General features: G+C 42.4%; 1 protein-coding gene across 1 annotated transcript; it reads right to left on the reverse strand.

Moving 5' to 3' along the window:
- Positions 1-7478: 7478 nt before the first annotated feature.
- LOC115179348 (histone deacetylase complex subunit SAP18) lies at positions 7479-12569 on the reverse strand. Its single transcript, XM_029740780.1, has 4 exons — positions 12412-12569; positions 12041-12150; positions 11101-11223; positions 7479-7928 (listed from the first exon to the last, which is right to left on the reverse strand). Exons 1-4 carry the CDS (start codon positions 12481-12483, stop codon positions 7763-7765), a joined length of 471 nt encoding a protein of 156 aa, XP_029596640.1. The 5' UTR covers positions 12484-12569; the 3' UTR covers positions 7479-7762.
- Between the last annotated feature and the right edge of the window lie 3959 nt (positions 12570-16528).

Consider the following 16528-nt stretch of genomic DNA (forward strand, 5'->3'; position numbering starts at 1 on the left):
GGTTGGTATATAGGGGTTGGTATATAGAGGGTTGGCATATAGAGGGTTGGTATATAGAGGGTTTTGTATATAGAGGGTTGGTATAGTATGAGGGTTTGTATATAGAGGGGTTGGTATATAGAGGGTTTGTATATAGAGGGTTGGTATATAGAGGGTTGGTATATAGAGGGTTGGTATATAAGGGTTGGTATATAGAGGGTTGGTAGATAGAGGGTTTGTATATAGAGGGTTTGTATATAGAGGGTTGGTATATAGAGGTTTGTTATAGAGGGTTGGTATATAGAGGGTTTGTATATAGAGGGTTGGTATATAGAGGGTTGGTATATAGAGGGTTGGTATATAGAGGGTTTTGTATATAGAGGGTTGGTATATAGAGGGTTTGTATATAGAGGGTTGTATATAGGAGGGTTGGTATATAGAGGGTTGGTATATAGAGGGGTTGGTATATAGAGGGTTGGTATATAGAGGGTTGGTATATAGAGGGTTTGTATATAGAGGGTTGGTATATAGAGGGTTGGTATATAGAGGGTTTGTATATAGAGGGTTGTAATATAGAGGGTTGGTATATAGAGGGTTTGTATATAGAGGGTTGGTATATAGAGGGTTTGTATATAGAGGGTTGGTATATAGAGGGTTGGTATATAGAGGGTTGGCATATAGAGGGTTGGTATATAGAGGGTTTGTATATAGAGGGTTGGTATATAGAGGGTTTGTATATAGAGGGTTGGTATATAGAGGGTTTTGTATATAGAGGGTTGGTATATAGAGGGTTGGTATATAGAGGGTTGGTATTAGGGGTTGGTATATAGAGGGTTGGTATATAGAGGGTGGTATATAGAGGGTTGTATATAGAGGGTTGGTATATAGAGGGTTTGTATATAGAGGGTTGGTATATAGAGGGTTGTATATAGAGGGTTGGTATATAGGGGTGGGGTTGGTATATAGAGGGTTGGTATATAGAGGGGATTTGGTATATAGAGGGTTTGTATATAGAGGGTTGGTATATAGAGGGTTGTATATAGAGGGTTGTAATATAGAGGGTTGGTTATAGAGGGTTGGTATCTAGAGGGTTGGTAATAGAGGGTTGTATATAGAGGGTTGGTATATAGAGGGTTGGTATATAGAGGGTTGGTATATAGAGGGTTTGTATATAGAGGGTTGTATATAGAGGGTTGGATATAGAGGGGTTGGTATATAGAGGTTTGGTATATAGAGGGTTGGTATATAGAGTGGTTGGTATATAGAGGGTTGTATATAGAGGGTTTGTATATATAGAGGGTTGTACTATAGAGGGTTTAATATAGAGGGTTGGTATATAGAGGGTTGTATATAGAGGGTTGGTATATAGAGGGTGGTATATAGAGGGTTGGTATATAGAGGGTTGGTATATAGAGGGTTGGTATAGAGGGTTGGTATATAGAGGGTTGGTATATAGAGGGTTTGGTATATAGAGGGTTGGTATATAGAGGGTTGTAATATAGAGGGTTGGTATATAGAGGGTTTGTATATAGAGGGTTGGTATATAGAGGGTTGGTATATAGAGGGTTTGTATATAGAGGGTTGTAATATAGAGGGTTGGTATATAGAGGGTTGGTATATAGAGGGTTGGTATATAGAGGGTTGATATATAGAGGGTGTGTATATAGAGGGTTGGTATATAGAGGGTTGGTATATAGAGGGTTGGTATATAGAGGGTTGGTATATAGAGGGTTTGTATATAGAGGGTTGTAATATAGAGGGTTGGTATATAGAGGGTTGGTAGATGACTATTGGATGGTTGTTACACTAAAGATACAGAAAGAAGTGCCAGCGCCTGTAGTCTCAAGAGGTGCGCTGTTCTTCACAGCTGTGTTATCAAAGGAAAGGAGAGGGAATAATAGAGAGAGAAAGAGCTCTGTCACTCTGCCTTTTCTATTACCTGCCTGACATCCCTCAACCTGTCAATCACAGTTCACATCCCATTGACCTCTGCTGAGAGCCTACTGTAGCCACACACATAGACCGCACGCACGAACACACATGCCAACACCACACACACACACGCACGCACACACACACACACACACACGTACACACACGCACACGCTAGAGCAGAGGCGCCAAACATGTAGCCCTGGGGCTTTTTACCTCCTGCCATCTGATAATGTGTTCCCAATACAAACCTCTTAGTTTGGAAAAACATTGAGGCTGGAGAATAAAAATTCCCATCAATGCAGTTAATGAATTCAAACGTGATGCTACTTAGTCAATGAGGCAGCTAATATTCTCTGAACATATACGGGGCATTCGGAAAGTATTCAGATCCCTTGACTTTTTCCACATTTTGTTACGTTACAGCCTTATTCTAAAATTAATTTAATTGTTTTTTTCCCCTCATCAATCTACAAACAATACCCCATAATGACAAAGCAAAAATAGGTTGTGAGACATTTTTGCAAAAAATTTAAAAATAAAAGATCACATTTACAGAAATATTCAAACCCTTTACTCAATACTTTGTTGAAGCACCTTTGGCTGCGATTACAGCCTCAAGTCTCTTGGGTATGAAACTACAAGCTTGGAACACCTGTATTTGGGGAGTTTCTCCCATTCTTCTCTGCAGATCCTCTCAATCTCTGTCAGGTTGGATGGAGAGTGTTGCTGCACAGCTATTTTCAGGTCTCTCCAGAGATGTTGATCAGGTTTAAGTCCTGTCTCTGGCTGGGCCACTCAAAGACATTCAGAGACTAGTCCCGAAGCCACTCCTGCGTTGTCCTGTTGGAAGGTGAACCTAAGCCCCAGTCTGAGGTCCTGAGTGCTCTGGAGCAGGTTTTCATCAAGGATCTCTCTGTACTTTGCTCTGTTAAGTTTTCCCTCGATCCTGACTAGTCTCCCAGTCTCTGCCGCTGAAAAACATCCCCACAGCATGATGCTGCCACCACCATGCTTCACCGTAGGGAATGTGCCAGGTTTCATCTAGACGTGACGCTTGGCATTCATGGCAAAGAGTTCAATCTTGGTTTCATCAGACCAGATAATCTTGTTTCTCATGGTCTGAGAGTCTTTAGGTGCCTTTTGGCAAACTCCAAGCGGGCTGTTATTTACCTTTTACTGAGGAGTGGCTTCCGTCTGGACACTCTACCATCAAGGCCTGATTGGTGGAATGCTGCAGAGATGGTTTTCCTTCTGGAAGGTTCTCCCATCTCCACAGAGGAACTCTAGAGCTCTGTCAAAGTGACCATCAGGTTCTTGGTCACCTCCCTGACCAAGGCTATTCTCCCCCAATTGCTCAGTTTGGCCGGGCGGCCAGCTCTATGAAGAGTCTTGGTGGTTCCCAACCTTTTTAATTGAAGAATGATGGTGGCCACCGTGTTTTGGGGGACCTTCAATGCTGCAGAAATGTTTTGGTAGTCTTCCCCAGATCTGTGCCTCTACAAAATCCTGTCTCGGAGCTCTACAGATAATTCCTTCGACATCATGGCTTGGTTTTTGCTCTGACATGCACTATCAACTGTAGGACCTTATACAGACAGGTGTGTCTTTTCTAATAATGTCAAATCATTTGAATTTACTACAGGCAGACTCCAATCAAGTTGTAGAAACATCTCAAGGATGATCAATTGAAACAGGATGCACCTGAGCTCAATTTTGAGTCTCATAGCAAAGGGTCTGAATACTTATGTAAATAAGGTATTTTTGTATTTGCAAAAAATTCTAAAAACCAGTTTTCGCTTTGTCATTATGGGGTATTGTGTGTAGAGTTTTATTTAATCCATTTTAGAATAAGGCTGTAATGTAACAAAACGTAGAAAAAGTCAAGGGGTCTGAGTACTTTCCGAATGCACTGTAAATAGATAGAAACATAAATAGATAGGTTGAGAGAGAGAAGGGGGAGTAAGAGAGAGAGTGAGAGAGAGAGAAGGGGGAGTAAGAGAGAGAGTGAGAGAGTGAGAGAGAGAGAGAGTGAGAGAGAGAGAGAGAGAGAGAGTGAGTAAGTGAGAGAGAGAGAGAGAGTGAGAGAGAGAGAGAGAGTGAGTAAGTGAGAGAGAGAGAGAGAGTGAGTAAGTGAGAGAGAGAGAGAGAGAGAGAGAGAGAGAGTGAGATAGATAGATAGATAGATAGATAGATGATAGATGATAGAGAGAGAGAGAGAGATAGATAGATGAGAGAGAGATAGATAGATGATAGAGAGAGAGAGAGAGAGATAGATGATAGAGAGAGAGAGAGAGAGAGATAGATAGATGATAGAGAGAGAGAGATAGATGATAGATAGAGAGAGAGAGAGATAGATAGATGATAGAGAGAGAGAGAGAGAGAGAGAGAGAGAGAGAGAGAGAGAGAGTAGAGAGAGAGAGAGGAGAGAGAGAGAGAGAGAGAGAGAGAGATAGAGAGAGAGAGAGAGAGAGAGAGAGAGAGAGAGAGAGAGAGAGAGAGAGATGGGGGTGAGTCTCTTTCTTAATAGGTTTCCTTCAAACACACCTGCTGCCAGAAATGCCATTTAATGTCAGCTGTCCGTATCGGACACACACACTGGCCCCTGTCCCATGAGCCTCCAGGGTAAGTTCAAGGTTGTCTTGCCAGGCTGATGCCATGGTCTGTGACTCAGACCAGAGTGGGTGGCTGAAGAGGCTGCCAGTAGAAGATGCACCCAGGCACTGGTCTGGACAACTCAATATTAGGAAGGTGTTCTTAAAGCTGCAATATGTAACTTTTTGTGTTATAGATCTGTCATTGAAAGCAAGTCTAAGAAGCGGTGTATCTGTTCTATGTGCACTATTTCTATGCTTCCCATTCTTAAGTTTTGTGTTTGTGTCTTTTACTTTTGTTTTTATACACCAGCTTCAAATAGCCAAAAATACTATATTCATGGTTATGGGAAAGATATTTCACAGAGGTTTCGGTGTTCCAATGATTATGTACACTATTCTTGCTTGTTTTGTCACACAAACTGAAATGAGGCTAACTTTTCAAATTTTAGCAACGAGGAAATGCCGGAGCGATTTCTGCATAGTGCATCTTTAATATTTTGTATGCTTAGTGTACATAATAATGTTTAAAGACATGGTATTAGATTTGGTCCATTTTGATTTCAACAGGGGTTTTTGGTTGAAAACAATAATGGCCAAAGGCAAGCCAAACTCTGTCGATAACTCTGTAGAGTCGCCCAGACCTACTGGACTGGTAGCACCACCGCACACAGGGAAATAACTATTCATCTCAATTAGCCCGTTGGACAGTGCTCAGCTACGACTGGGTGGCTACTGGGCTGAGCACACCATCAGGCCAGAGATAGAAAGGTAACACACACACAAACTTCTTGGCGTGAGCACACTGTTGCATGTGTAATATGATGGATGTGGCTGAATCAAGAGTGCACATGCCTGTTAATATCATGTCATATAATCTGCAATTCTAATCCAATCTAGCATACTCACTGATATTAAAACCATTCATTTCATTGGCAAAGGGACTTGGGTGTGTGAGTGCTGCTTCATTTCTTCATTTATGTTCTACTCCTTTCTATCCATCCTGTCCATTGTCACAGCTGTGTCTGTCTCACCGATGCAGTCCCGCAATCATTGGTGTGCTTGCTCCTTAATTGGCAATTTCACCAAGTGCCACACACCCAGTTGGGGGCCAACTATAAATAAACCCAGCGATTGCTCTCGGAGAATAAACAGGTTTTCCCCCCTCACACACCCGTCTGACAGCAGCGTGTCGAATGAATGAACCGGGAGGGCGTGCAGGCAGACAGAGAGAAAACGCTCTCTACATCTCTTCCCATTTACTCTGAATACCCACCGTGGCCTCTCTGCGTAGCTCAGGTGGAATAACTCAGCCGATATTTGCTCTGATGAAAAATGGTTTGCTCCTCTGATTCAAACGTCCGTTGTCATTAAAGCAAATTGCCACTGAAGCGTCAGTCTGTTGTGTTATTCTCTGTGATGTCTCTTCTCATTTCAGACACACAATACCCATTATGCTATTACAGTATATAGTTGCTCAATAACCCCAGTGACTGGACCACTGATCTGACATGACAACCTATTCCGAGGTTGTTCCGGTATATCTGAGAATCAATAGATCAACGATGCTGTAAATTAGCCTAACCTAGAAGCATTATACTACAACGCACCTGACTGTGGGTGATTCGGTGGTCAGCATGTCACTGTTTTGTGTTTGTTCCCTATAGAAACCATTGGAGGAATGAAATGGGATAGTCACATCAAAACCGCTGAGCCTCAGATGAATGTCTTCTTCAGGAAATATGCATCAACTTACACTGCAAGGCATGTATTGCCACATAATTAGACAATGTTGACAACCACCACAAACAAATTGGGATGCCTTATGCAGATATGAGAGATGTAAGATAAGAAAAACATTATTGTCCCTCAGGGGACACAGCTGTAAACACCCTATATGGCCATGTTTTGATGTCATACTTGATTCTTATTTAATATGTGCAAATATTCATCTCTAATAAAATCCTCAATGGTGTCATAACCTTTTCTCAGTCTGCTGCATCCAATGATAGCAGTGTCTAATGTGAATTAATGACTGCCAACATTAGCAGTGACGCATTATCAATCAACGCAGACCTTAGAATGCAGACAGGAACAGGTTTCAAAACAAGTCTTCAAACTCACTGCTTATTAGATTAGAAAGTCAGTCACTTTGTTTATACAATCATTTTTTAAGCTACATCAGAATTTTGTCAAGTGAAAAAAAAAAATCAAGACCTGGTCCCATGTCCACAAAGCAATTCAGAGTAGCAGTGCTGATCTAGGATCTGTCCATATATTTTAATTATGATCTAAACGACCAAACTGATCCTAGATCAGCACTCCTACCCTGAGACGCTTTGTAGCTATGGGCCCAGAACATTAAAATGGCTATCCTTATTGGTAGAGTCGATCATAGATATAGAACAATTAGAATTACTGGCAACTGATATGTCTATAAGGTCTCTCCTAAGTGAAGTATAAGAGACATTTATCAATAGAAAACATCGGATTCAATAACTGGATCCAGGCCAGATGAGCAGATGGCAGAGGGGTTCCCTGGCCTAGATGACAGTACAGGTTTGGTTCTGCAGGACCACACAGATCCATCACATCTGTGATACGCTCGCCAGCCCTGATGTTCGTCCTCATTACTGCTGGATTCCAGAAGTAAGGGGTCTAGTAATCACCATACCAACAGCTTTATTACATCACTCTTCACATGGAGACCAAAAAAATATATAGTACATTAGGGATGAAAAAAAAAACATTCCAAAAGAAGCCTTTGGAAACAGATGAGCTGGGATGAAAGGAAACACAAGGCCCCAGATGGCTTCCTCTGTTCTAGTGGGAAGGGGTCTAGACTGGGTTACCAGTGTGTATTAATGCTGCCCCCTATAGGAACCATTATGACATTGCAACAACCCCAACTACACCAGACATCACGCAAACACTTTCTGCTGGTATTATTATAAAAAGGAATAACAGAAAATGTTTTATTGTAAGACGGCAACTTTATTTCACATTATCCAAGATGGGAGACAAAAGGGTAAACAAGTAACATACATGTCTGCTAAATATGATCTATCAGAAGATAAAAAGGCCCAAAAGAAAGCATGTATGTGGGGGACAGTCAAATCTGAAGGATGGCCCTATTGAAAGTCACGGTAGTCTCCTGAGAGATGGTAAGAGTCAGTCAGTGTGATCAGAAAGGCTTTATGTATGTTTAGAAGTGGGTTTGGGTTTTGTGATATGGTTATGTTCCGGTGTGTGTGTGTTCAGAAGGGCCTCCCCATGCCCATGCGTGGGTTAAGTGGGGGGGCTCTGTTGGGTGGTGTGATGGCTATGTCCAGGTAGTCTCCTATCTGGAAGCGCTGTGACTGTAGCGTCATGGAGTCATTTTCCCCCTTCCTGCCTGACATAGTGTTGCCGATGTCTTTCACTCTGTAACCATAGAGACCGTGGGTGAGACAACAGTACTTTCATAATGACATCATCCAATCAAACAACTGAGGCCATGTTTAAATACTTTTAAAAAAGGCTAACACTAACACAGCCGATTTACCATGTCCACTTACCACCAAGCTCTTGATTTAAGGTAGAGTCAGCAATGCACAAAGCAAACAGCAATGTCAGGCCGACATCCGCAACAACTACAGAGCATTCGGAAAGCATTCAGACGCCTTGACATTCTCCACATTTTGTTACGTTACAGCCTTATTCTAAAATGTATTAAATGAATTTTTTTCCTCAATCTACACAAAATACCCCATAATGACAAAGCGAAAACAGGTTTTTAAATTTGTGCTAATTTATAAAAAAATAATACCTTATTTACATAAGTACTCAGACGATTTGCTTTGAGCCTTGAAATTGAGCTCAGGTGCATCCTGTTCCTATTGATCATCCATGAGATGTTTCTACAACTTGATTGGAGTCTACCTGTGGTAAAATCAATTGATTGGACATGATTTGGAAAGGCACACACCTGTCTATATAAAAAGGTCCCACAGTTGACAGTGCATGTCAGAACAAAAACTAAACCAGGTCGAAAGGAATCGTCCGTAGAGCTCCGAGACAGGATTGTGTCGAGGCACAGATCTGGGGAAGGGTACCAAACATTTCTGCAGCATTGAAGATAGCCAAGAACACAGTGGCCTCCATCATTCTTAAATGAAAGAAGTTTGGAACCACCAAGACTCTTCCTACAGCTGGCCTCCCGGCCAAACTGAGCAATTGGGGGAGAAAGGCCTTGGTTAGGGAGGTGACCAAGAACCTGACGGTCACTGACAAAGCTCCAGAGTTCCTCTGTGGAGATGGGAGAACCTTCCAGAAAAACAACCATCTCTGCAGCACTCCACCAATCAGGCCTTTATGGTATAGTGGCCAGACAGAAGCCGCCACTCAGTAAAAAGCACATGACAGTCCGCTTGGAGTTTGCCAAAAGGCACCTAAAGGACTATCAGACCATGAGAAACAAGATTCTCTGGTCTGATGAAACCAAGATTAAATTCTTTGGCCTGAATACCAAGCCTCATATCTGGAAGAAAGCTGGCACCATCCCTACGGTAAAGCATGGTGGCATCATGCTGTGGGGCTGTTTTTCAGCGGCAGGGACTGTGAGACTTGTCAGGATTAAGGGAAAGTTGAACGGAGCAAAGTATAGAGAGATCATTGATGAAAACCTGCACCAGAGCGCTCAGGACCTCAGACTGGGGCGAAGGGTCACCTTCCAAAAGGACAACGACCCTAAGCACACAGCCAAGACAATGCAGGAGTGACTTCGGGACAAGTCTCAATGTCCTTGTGTGGCCCAGCCAGATCCCGGACTTGAACGAATCTCTGGAGAGACCTGAAAATAGCTGTGCAGCGACACTCCCCATCCAACCTGACAGAGCTTGAGAGGATCTGCAGAGAAGAATGGGAGAAACTCCCCAAATACAGGTGTGCCACGCTTGTAGCGTCATACCCAAGAAGACTTGATGCTGTAATCGCTGCCAAAGGTGCTTCAACAAAGTACTGAGTAAAGGGTCTGAATACTTCTGTAAAGTATGTATACATTTTTGTTTTATCATTATGGGATGTGTAGAATGAGGAGGGGGGGAAACAATTGAATCCATTTTAGAATAAGTCTAATGCAGCAGCGTGAAGTGCACCTACGCAGATATTTGCCAGTGCAACGTCTTGCATTGCACTCATCTGAAAAACCTGCGGTTCATCCTGCTGCTCGTGGGAACATGTCGCTGAGTCTCTCTTTAATTAAGTCAGGTGTGTTACGGGGTTTCCATTAGCCAGCTAATGCCAGCTTTTAGCCATAAAAAAAAATGAAGCCAATAAATAAAAATGTTGCCAGCAAAAATTTAAATCCAGTTGCAAAATTTTGCTTTTTAATCATTGATGGAAATACCAGTGGATGGAAATACATTTGACTGCCATGCTTATCGGTCTATAGGTTCATTTGAATCATTTAGTGGAATTCAAATTGTCCGAGACAGTATTTTTGTTATTCATCGTATATCTTATTTATCCAATACAACAATCACACATGCATACACAGCCTATTTTAAGTGTGATTTCACCTGCAGCTCCTCAATTGGTAACTGCTGGAGTAAAACATGTGATTTTAGCAGCCCATTCAATGCACAACAATTTAAATGCAATCGTGTGGTCAAAACAGTTTGGTACACGATTAAAAAAAGAGCTATTTTTATTTTTCAACTGGTAATTGAAGCTTGCCTCCCATTCAAGTCCAGGTCAACAGGTTATCAGCACATCACCCACCACTTTACAATGTGAGCTGGAGACACTATGCATTTTGTTTTTTTAAATACTTAATTGTTTGAAACCTGACTATTTTATTTAATATTATGAGACATGTCTTACCTTGCTTCAAAGTAGCCTATAGGCAAAATCCGACCATGGAAACATGGAGGCAATTATTTTATATAGACTTCAAAAGGCAGCACACGAGTATCAAGTTTGGGGAAACTTACAATTTATCCCACCATCTCTACCGTTCTGCCCGCTAGTTATATTTTCAGATACTCATTCTCGCGGACCAGTTTCATTTCAATAACGTTTTTGTTTCTCAAAATCATTGAAGTGGTTAATCTAAAAATCTCAATTGAAATGTTATTGAATTTAAAAGTCTAACACGAGATCACCAGCCTCTGCCATATGGACACATTTTCAAATCTTCCCGGTCAATGTCCGGCGCCACATTTTCCTAACAGAAACCCCGGTGTGTTAGTACTGGGCTGGAACAAAACCGTGCACACCCTGTGTCCAAGATTATAGCGCATAGCGTGACTTGAATCTACAACAGCCCAGTTGCCCGTAGACCCAATGAAATGACATTGCCACGAGCAGCACCACAGATATTGAGATGAGCAAGATGCAAGACTTCGCTCTCACACAGTATCTGCAGATGTGAATGGGTTCGCTTCACGCTGTTATAGCATGATAGCCACGGGACCAAAACAGTAGAGAAGTTGAGACATGCACTTCAACGCTCTTAGTTGTTGCTGAAATTGACCCACTATGCTGTCTACTTTGTGCCTCTACGTCATATCACTGACTCTACCTTTAAGCTAGGGCCGTAGAGTAGTCTACTAACCTGTAGCCATTTCTTTTGGGCTCAGGATAAACGATGGCGAAACCAAAGTGTGTTCCTTTCTTCCGAGCTTCAGGGTACACCTCCTTCACTAGGCTGGTCAGCTCCTTTAGCGAGGCATCCATCCTTCAGGAGAAAGACAACATCATATCACCACAATAATCAAAACTATGTAGCCATGGTTCCCTGTAATACACACAACACTATCATCAGTGCTCGACTTGGGCAGAGCAGAGTGCCAGTGCCACATTTTTTACTCCTTGAGTTCATGCACTTCTTATAGAATATTAGCTCAAAAGTATTGTGGCACGCCTAAATACAAACAGTACCGGCACCCAAAATGAGTACCGGTGTTGTGCCGAGAATTCCCCCCCTTCGCATTCTTCATTGCTGCGACTTGCTTGCTAGTTGAGATTTCTGCTCTTCACTCCATTGTCAGCTGCGCCTACATTTCACTGATCTTAGTAGCAGAAAGCAGTGCCCACCCCTGGGCTCCGTTCCACCCCCAGCAAGATGCCGCCGTGGCGACTGCCCATGTCGCCTGTACCTAAATCCGCTACTGATTTTGTATTAGTCTATAAATAAATCTCTTTGACAAAATTAGTCATCTCTCCCATGTCTTATTCAACTAGTATTTTTGGAAGTGTAAGGGTAATAATTCAGCCATAGTTGTTCTGAAATGCTTATTGCTTGCCAACATTTCACTCCCACCTTTATGTTTAATATAACACACATTAATTATTAATTTCGGTTGCCTATCCTGACGTGAAGTTTGTTCTATAGAAAGTATTTGACTATTTGAAATGTTTACCTTGTCAGCTCGGGGATTCGATCTAGCAACCTTTCGGTTACTGGCGCAACGTTCTAACCACTAGGCTACCTGCCACCCCTGCACCTAGGCTCACATGACCCTAGGTGTAGCCAACCATTTATATATTCTTACCATGTGTAGATTTGCAGCTCACTTGAAGGGACTTGTCCTCGTGCGAATTCGTCCCCTCTGTGATGCCTGCCACCGTTGGTCGTAAATACCCGCAGCAGAAGAGGACAAGTCTATAGATACACAAACCGTTAGCTAACTGGTTAGACAGGCACGTGGCTAGTCTCCTAGAAAATGTGGTATCAGGAAAAAATATGAAATGCCCGTATAGCCGCTTACAGAACTACAAACAATTAGTTTCGTTTGAACTGGGAGTCACTTGCACAGTTCAAGCAGTGCAGCTGCGTTTGCTAGCATAGCAGGCTCGTTAATGCTAGCTACGTTAGCGAATTGCTTTCTCACAAACCAAGCGAAGATAAAGTGCGTATATCTACCTTTTCTCGGTCAATAGGCTTTTCAGGGATTTTTCGAATCTCTTCTTGTGTGATTCTTGACTCAAGAGCCATTTTAGGGAGTAAATAAGTTAATTAATTGACGTTGTTGCTCACAGCAGAAGATTTGCAAACACCGTGCCAAATAGTTGTTTCCGTTTCCGCTTTCCCAGCATGATGACGTAGAAAAGGTGCGCAAAAACTTTCTAAAACTTTAACGATTGCCGTATAAAAAACATATAGGAATAGATTGCAGTTAGCTTGATTTTACAACATTTTTTTTTATAAACATCTAATCTCTCGAGTCCAATAACAGATAATTAAAGATAGTTCTCAATGAATTATTGTATTTCTAGTTTCTAGTTTTCGCGGTAGACAATGATAGCCATTCTTATGTTCATTGCTATTCGGGATCCTTGGAAGGTCCACACTCTAAACCCTAACCCATTAATTTGGTATTTTTATTGAACCTTTATTTAACTAGGCAAGTCAGTTAAGAACAAATTATTATTTACAATGACGGCCTACCCTGGCCAAACCCTATCCCCGGACGACACTGGGCCAAATGTGCGCCGCCCTATGGAACTCCCAATCACGGCCAGTTGTGATACAGCCTGTAATCAAACCAGAGTCTGTAGTGACGCCTCTAGCACTGAGATGCAGTGCCTGAGACGGCTGCGGCACTCGGGAACCTTAACCCCTACCCTTACCTTTACCCTAACCATAACCGTAATAGCCTTGGTTTCATGTATGTTAACATTAGAAGCCTCCTCCCTAAGTTTGTTTTATTCACTGCTTTAGCACACTCTACCAACCCAGATGTCCTAGCCGTGTCTGAATCCTGGCATAGGAAGACCACCAAAAACTCTGAAATCTCCATCCTAACTACAACATTTTCAGACAAGATAGAACGGCCAAAGGGGGCGGTGTTAGCCTGCAGAGTTCTGTCCTACTATCAAGGTCTGTACCCAAACAATTTGAACTTCACTTTTAAAAATCCACCCCTCTAAAAACAAGTCTCTCACCGTTGCCGCCTGCTATAGACCACCCTCTGCCCCCAGCTGTGCTCTGGACACCATATGTGAACTGATTGCCCCCCATCTATCTTCAGAGCTTGTGCTGCTAGGTGACCTAAACTGGGACATGCTTAACACCCCAGCCATCCTACAATCTAAACTCGATGCCCTCAATCTCACACAAATTATCAATGAACCTACCAGGTACCACCCCAAAGCCGTAAACACGGGCACCCTCATAGATATCATCCTAGCCAACTTGCCCTCTAAATACACCACTGTTGTTTTCAACCAAGATCTCAGCGATCACTGCCTCATTGCCTGCATTCGTAATGGGTCAGCGGTCAAATGACCTCCACTCATCACTGTCAAACGCTCCCTGAAACACTTCAGCGAGCAGGCCTTTCTAATCAACCTTGCCCGGGTATCCTGGAAGGATATTGACCTCATCCCGTCAGTAGAGGATGCCTGGTATTTTTTTTAAATGCCTTCCTCACCATCTTAAATAAGCATGCCCCATTCAAGAAATGTAGAACCAGGAACAGATATAGCCCTTGGTTCTCTCCAGACCTGACTGCCCTTAACCAACACAAAAACATCCTGTGGCGTTCTGCATTAGCATCGAACAGCCCCCATGATATGCAGCTTTTCAGGGAAGTTAGAAACCAATATACACAGGCAGTTAGAAAAGCCAAGGCTAGCTTTTCAAGCAGAAATTTGCTTCCTACAACACAAACTCAAAAAAGTTATGGGACACTGTAAAGTTCATGGAGAATAAGAACACCTCCTCCCAGCTGCCCACTGCACTGAGGATAGGAAACTCTGTCATCACCGATAAATCCACTATAGTTGAGAATTTCAATAAGCAATTTTCTACGGCTGGCCATGCTTTCCATCGGGCTACAATAGCACTGCACCCCCCACAGCTACTCACCCAAGCCTTCCCCATTTCTCCTTCTTCCAAATCCAGTCAGCTGTTGTTCTGAAAGAGCTGCAAATCTGGACCCCTACAAATCAGCCGGGCTAGACAATCTGGACCCTTTCTTTCTAAAATTATCTGCCGAAATTGTTGTAACCCCTATTACTAGCCTGTTCAACCTTTCTTTCGTGTCTGAGATTCCCAAATATTGAAAAGCAGCTGCAGTCATCCCCCTCTTCAAAGGGGGGGACACTCTTGACCCAAACTGTTCCTAAACGATATCTTAACCGCCATCATTAACCCCTGTGCGGCCTCCGTCGACATCCAGCGAAAAATCCTATCGCTATTAGCATAACAAAATGTATTTTTTTTTTCCACTTTTTTTCAAATTATATCGTTTTATAGATACACCTCTCCTGAATCAAACCACGTTGTCTGATTTCAAAAAGGCTTTACAGCAAAAGCAAAACATTAGATTATGTTAGAGGAGTATATCGTAGAAGTAGCCACATAGCCATTTTCCGACCAACCACATGCATCACAAATAACCAAAAAACAGCTAAATGCAGCACTAGCCTTTTACAAACTTCATCAGATGACACACCTAGGACATCATGTTACACAATGCATGCATTCTTTTGTTCGATAAAGTTCATATTTATATATAAAAACAGCATTTTTACATCGGCACGTAACGTTGACTAACTATTTTCCCTCAAATGCATCCGGTGAAACAGTGCTACAATTTACTAAATTACTATTCGAAAACATTTTTAAAATGTAATATTGTCATTCTAAGATGTATAGATGAATATCTCTTGAAAGCACCTGTAATGCCAGATTTTAAAATAACTTTACTGGGTAATCACACTTTGCGATAAAAGGGGATGCGATACTCAGAACAATAGGCTAGCAATAGCAATAGGCTAGCCATCTTGGAACAATCGCATATCAAATCTAGTCTTGTATACTATTGTCAATAATCCCTTACCTTTGATTATCTTCATCCTTAGGCACTTCCAGGAATCCCAGGTCCACAACAAATGTATTTTCGTTCGAAAAACGCGGGGCTACTCTTTCAACAAAATGCATTTTTTTCTTATTTAGGTTCGTTCAAACATGTCAAACGTTGTATAACATAAATCTGTAGGGCCTTTTTCAACGACAGCTCCAATAAGATTCGAGGGGGACGATTGCATTGTGTTTCAATACGTTTCGAAAGGGGAGGGTAACCAGGGGCGCCGGCGTCATAATGGTGATGGCCCTCTCCGTGTGACCACGTTCCACAGCGTGTCATTCTGTCAGTTTTCACAGTAGGAGACTCAAATCACTTTGTAAAGACTGGGGACATCTAGTGGAAGCAATAGGAAGTGCTCAATGAACCATAGCTCACGGTGTGATTAATAGGCAACGTGATGAAGTTGAGTTCGCAATTCAGAATTCCACTTCCTGTTTCGATCTGTCTCGGGGTTTTGACTGCCATATGAGTTCTGTTATACTCACAGACACCATTCAAACAGTTTTAGAAACTTTAGGGTGTTTTCTATCCACAAGTATTAATTATATGCATATCCTAGCTTCTGAGGTTGAGTAGGAGGCCATTTAAAATGGGCACGATTTTTTTTCAAAAATTGCTGTAGCGCCCCCTATCCTAGGGGAACGTGCAGCCGTATTCATTGACCTGGTCAAGGCTTTTGACTCTGTCAATCACCACATCCTCATCGGCAGACTCAATAGTCTTGGTTTCTCAAATGATTGCCTCGCCTGGTTCACCAACTACTTCTCTGATAGAGTTCAGTGTGTCAAATTGGAGGGCCTGTTGTCCGGACCTATGGCAGTCTCTATGGGGGTGCCACAGGGTTAAATTCTTGGGCCGACTCTCTTCTCTGTATACATCAATGATGTTGCTCTTGCTGCTGGTGAGTCTCTGATTCACCTCTACGCAGACGACACCATTCTGTATACTTCTGGCCCTTCTTTGGACACTGTGTTAACAACCCTCCAGACGAGCTTCAATGCCATACAACTCTCCTTCCGTGGCCTCCAACTGCTCTTAAATACAAGTAAAACTAAATGCATGTTCTTCAACTCATCGCTGCCCGCACCTGCCCGCCCGTCTAGCATCACTACTCTGGACGGTTCTGACTTAGAATATGTGGACAACTACAAATATCTAGGTGTCTGG

Source organism: Salmo trutta, chromosome 39 (assembly GCF_901001165.1).
Source record: "Salmo trutta chromosome 39, fSalTru1.1, whole genome shotgun sequence".
NCBI lineage: Eukaryota > Metazoa > Chordata > Actinopteri > Salmoniformes > Salmonidae > Salmo > Salmo trutta.

What these genes read in the sequence shown, in the direction of transcription:
- LOC115179348 (XM_029740780.1), bottom strand. Translation starts at nt 12,483, where the DNA reads ATGGCTCTTGAGTCAAGAATCACACAAGAAGAGATTCGAAAAATCCCT. An exon ending in AGCCTATTGACCGAGAAAAG is followed by an intron (nt 12,151 to 12,411) that starts GTAGATATACGC and finishes GTGTATCTATAG; the next exon opens with ACTTGTCCTCTTCTGCTGCG. An exon ending in GAGCTGCAAATCTACACATG is followed by an intron (nt 11,224 to 12,040) that starts GTAAGAATATAT and finishes TTTCTCCTGAAG; the next exon opens with GATGGATGCCTCGCTAAAGG.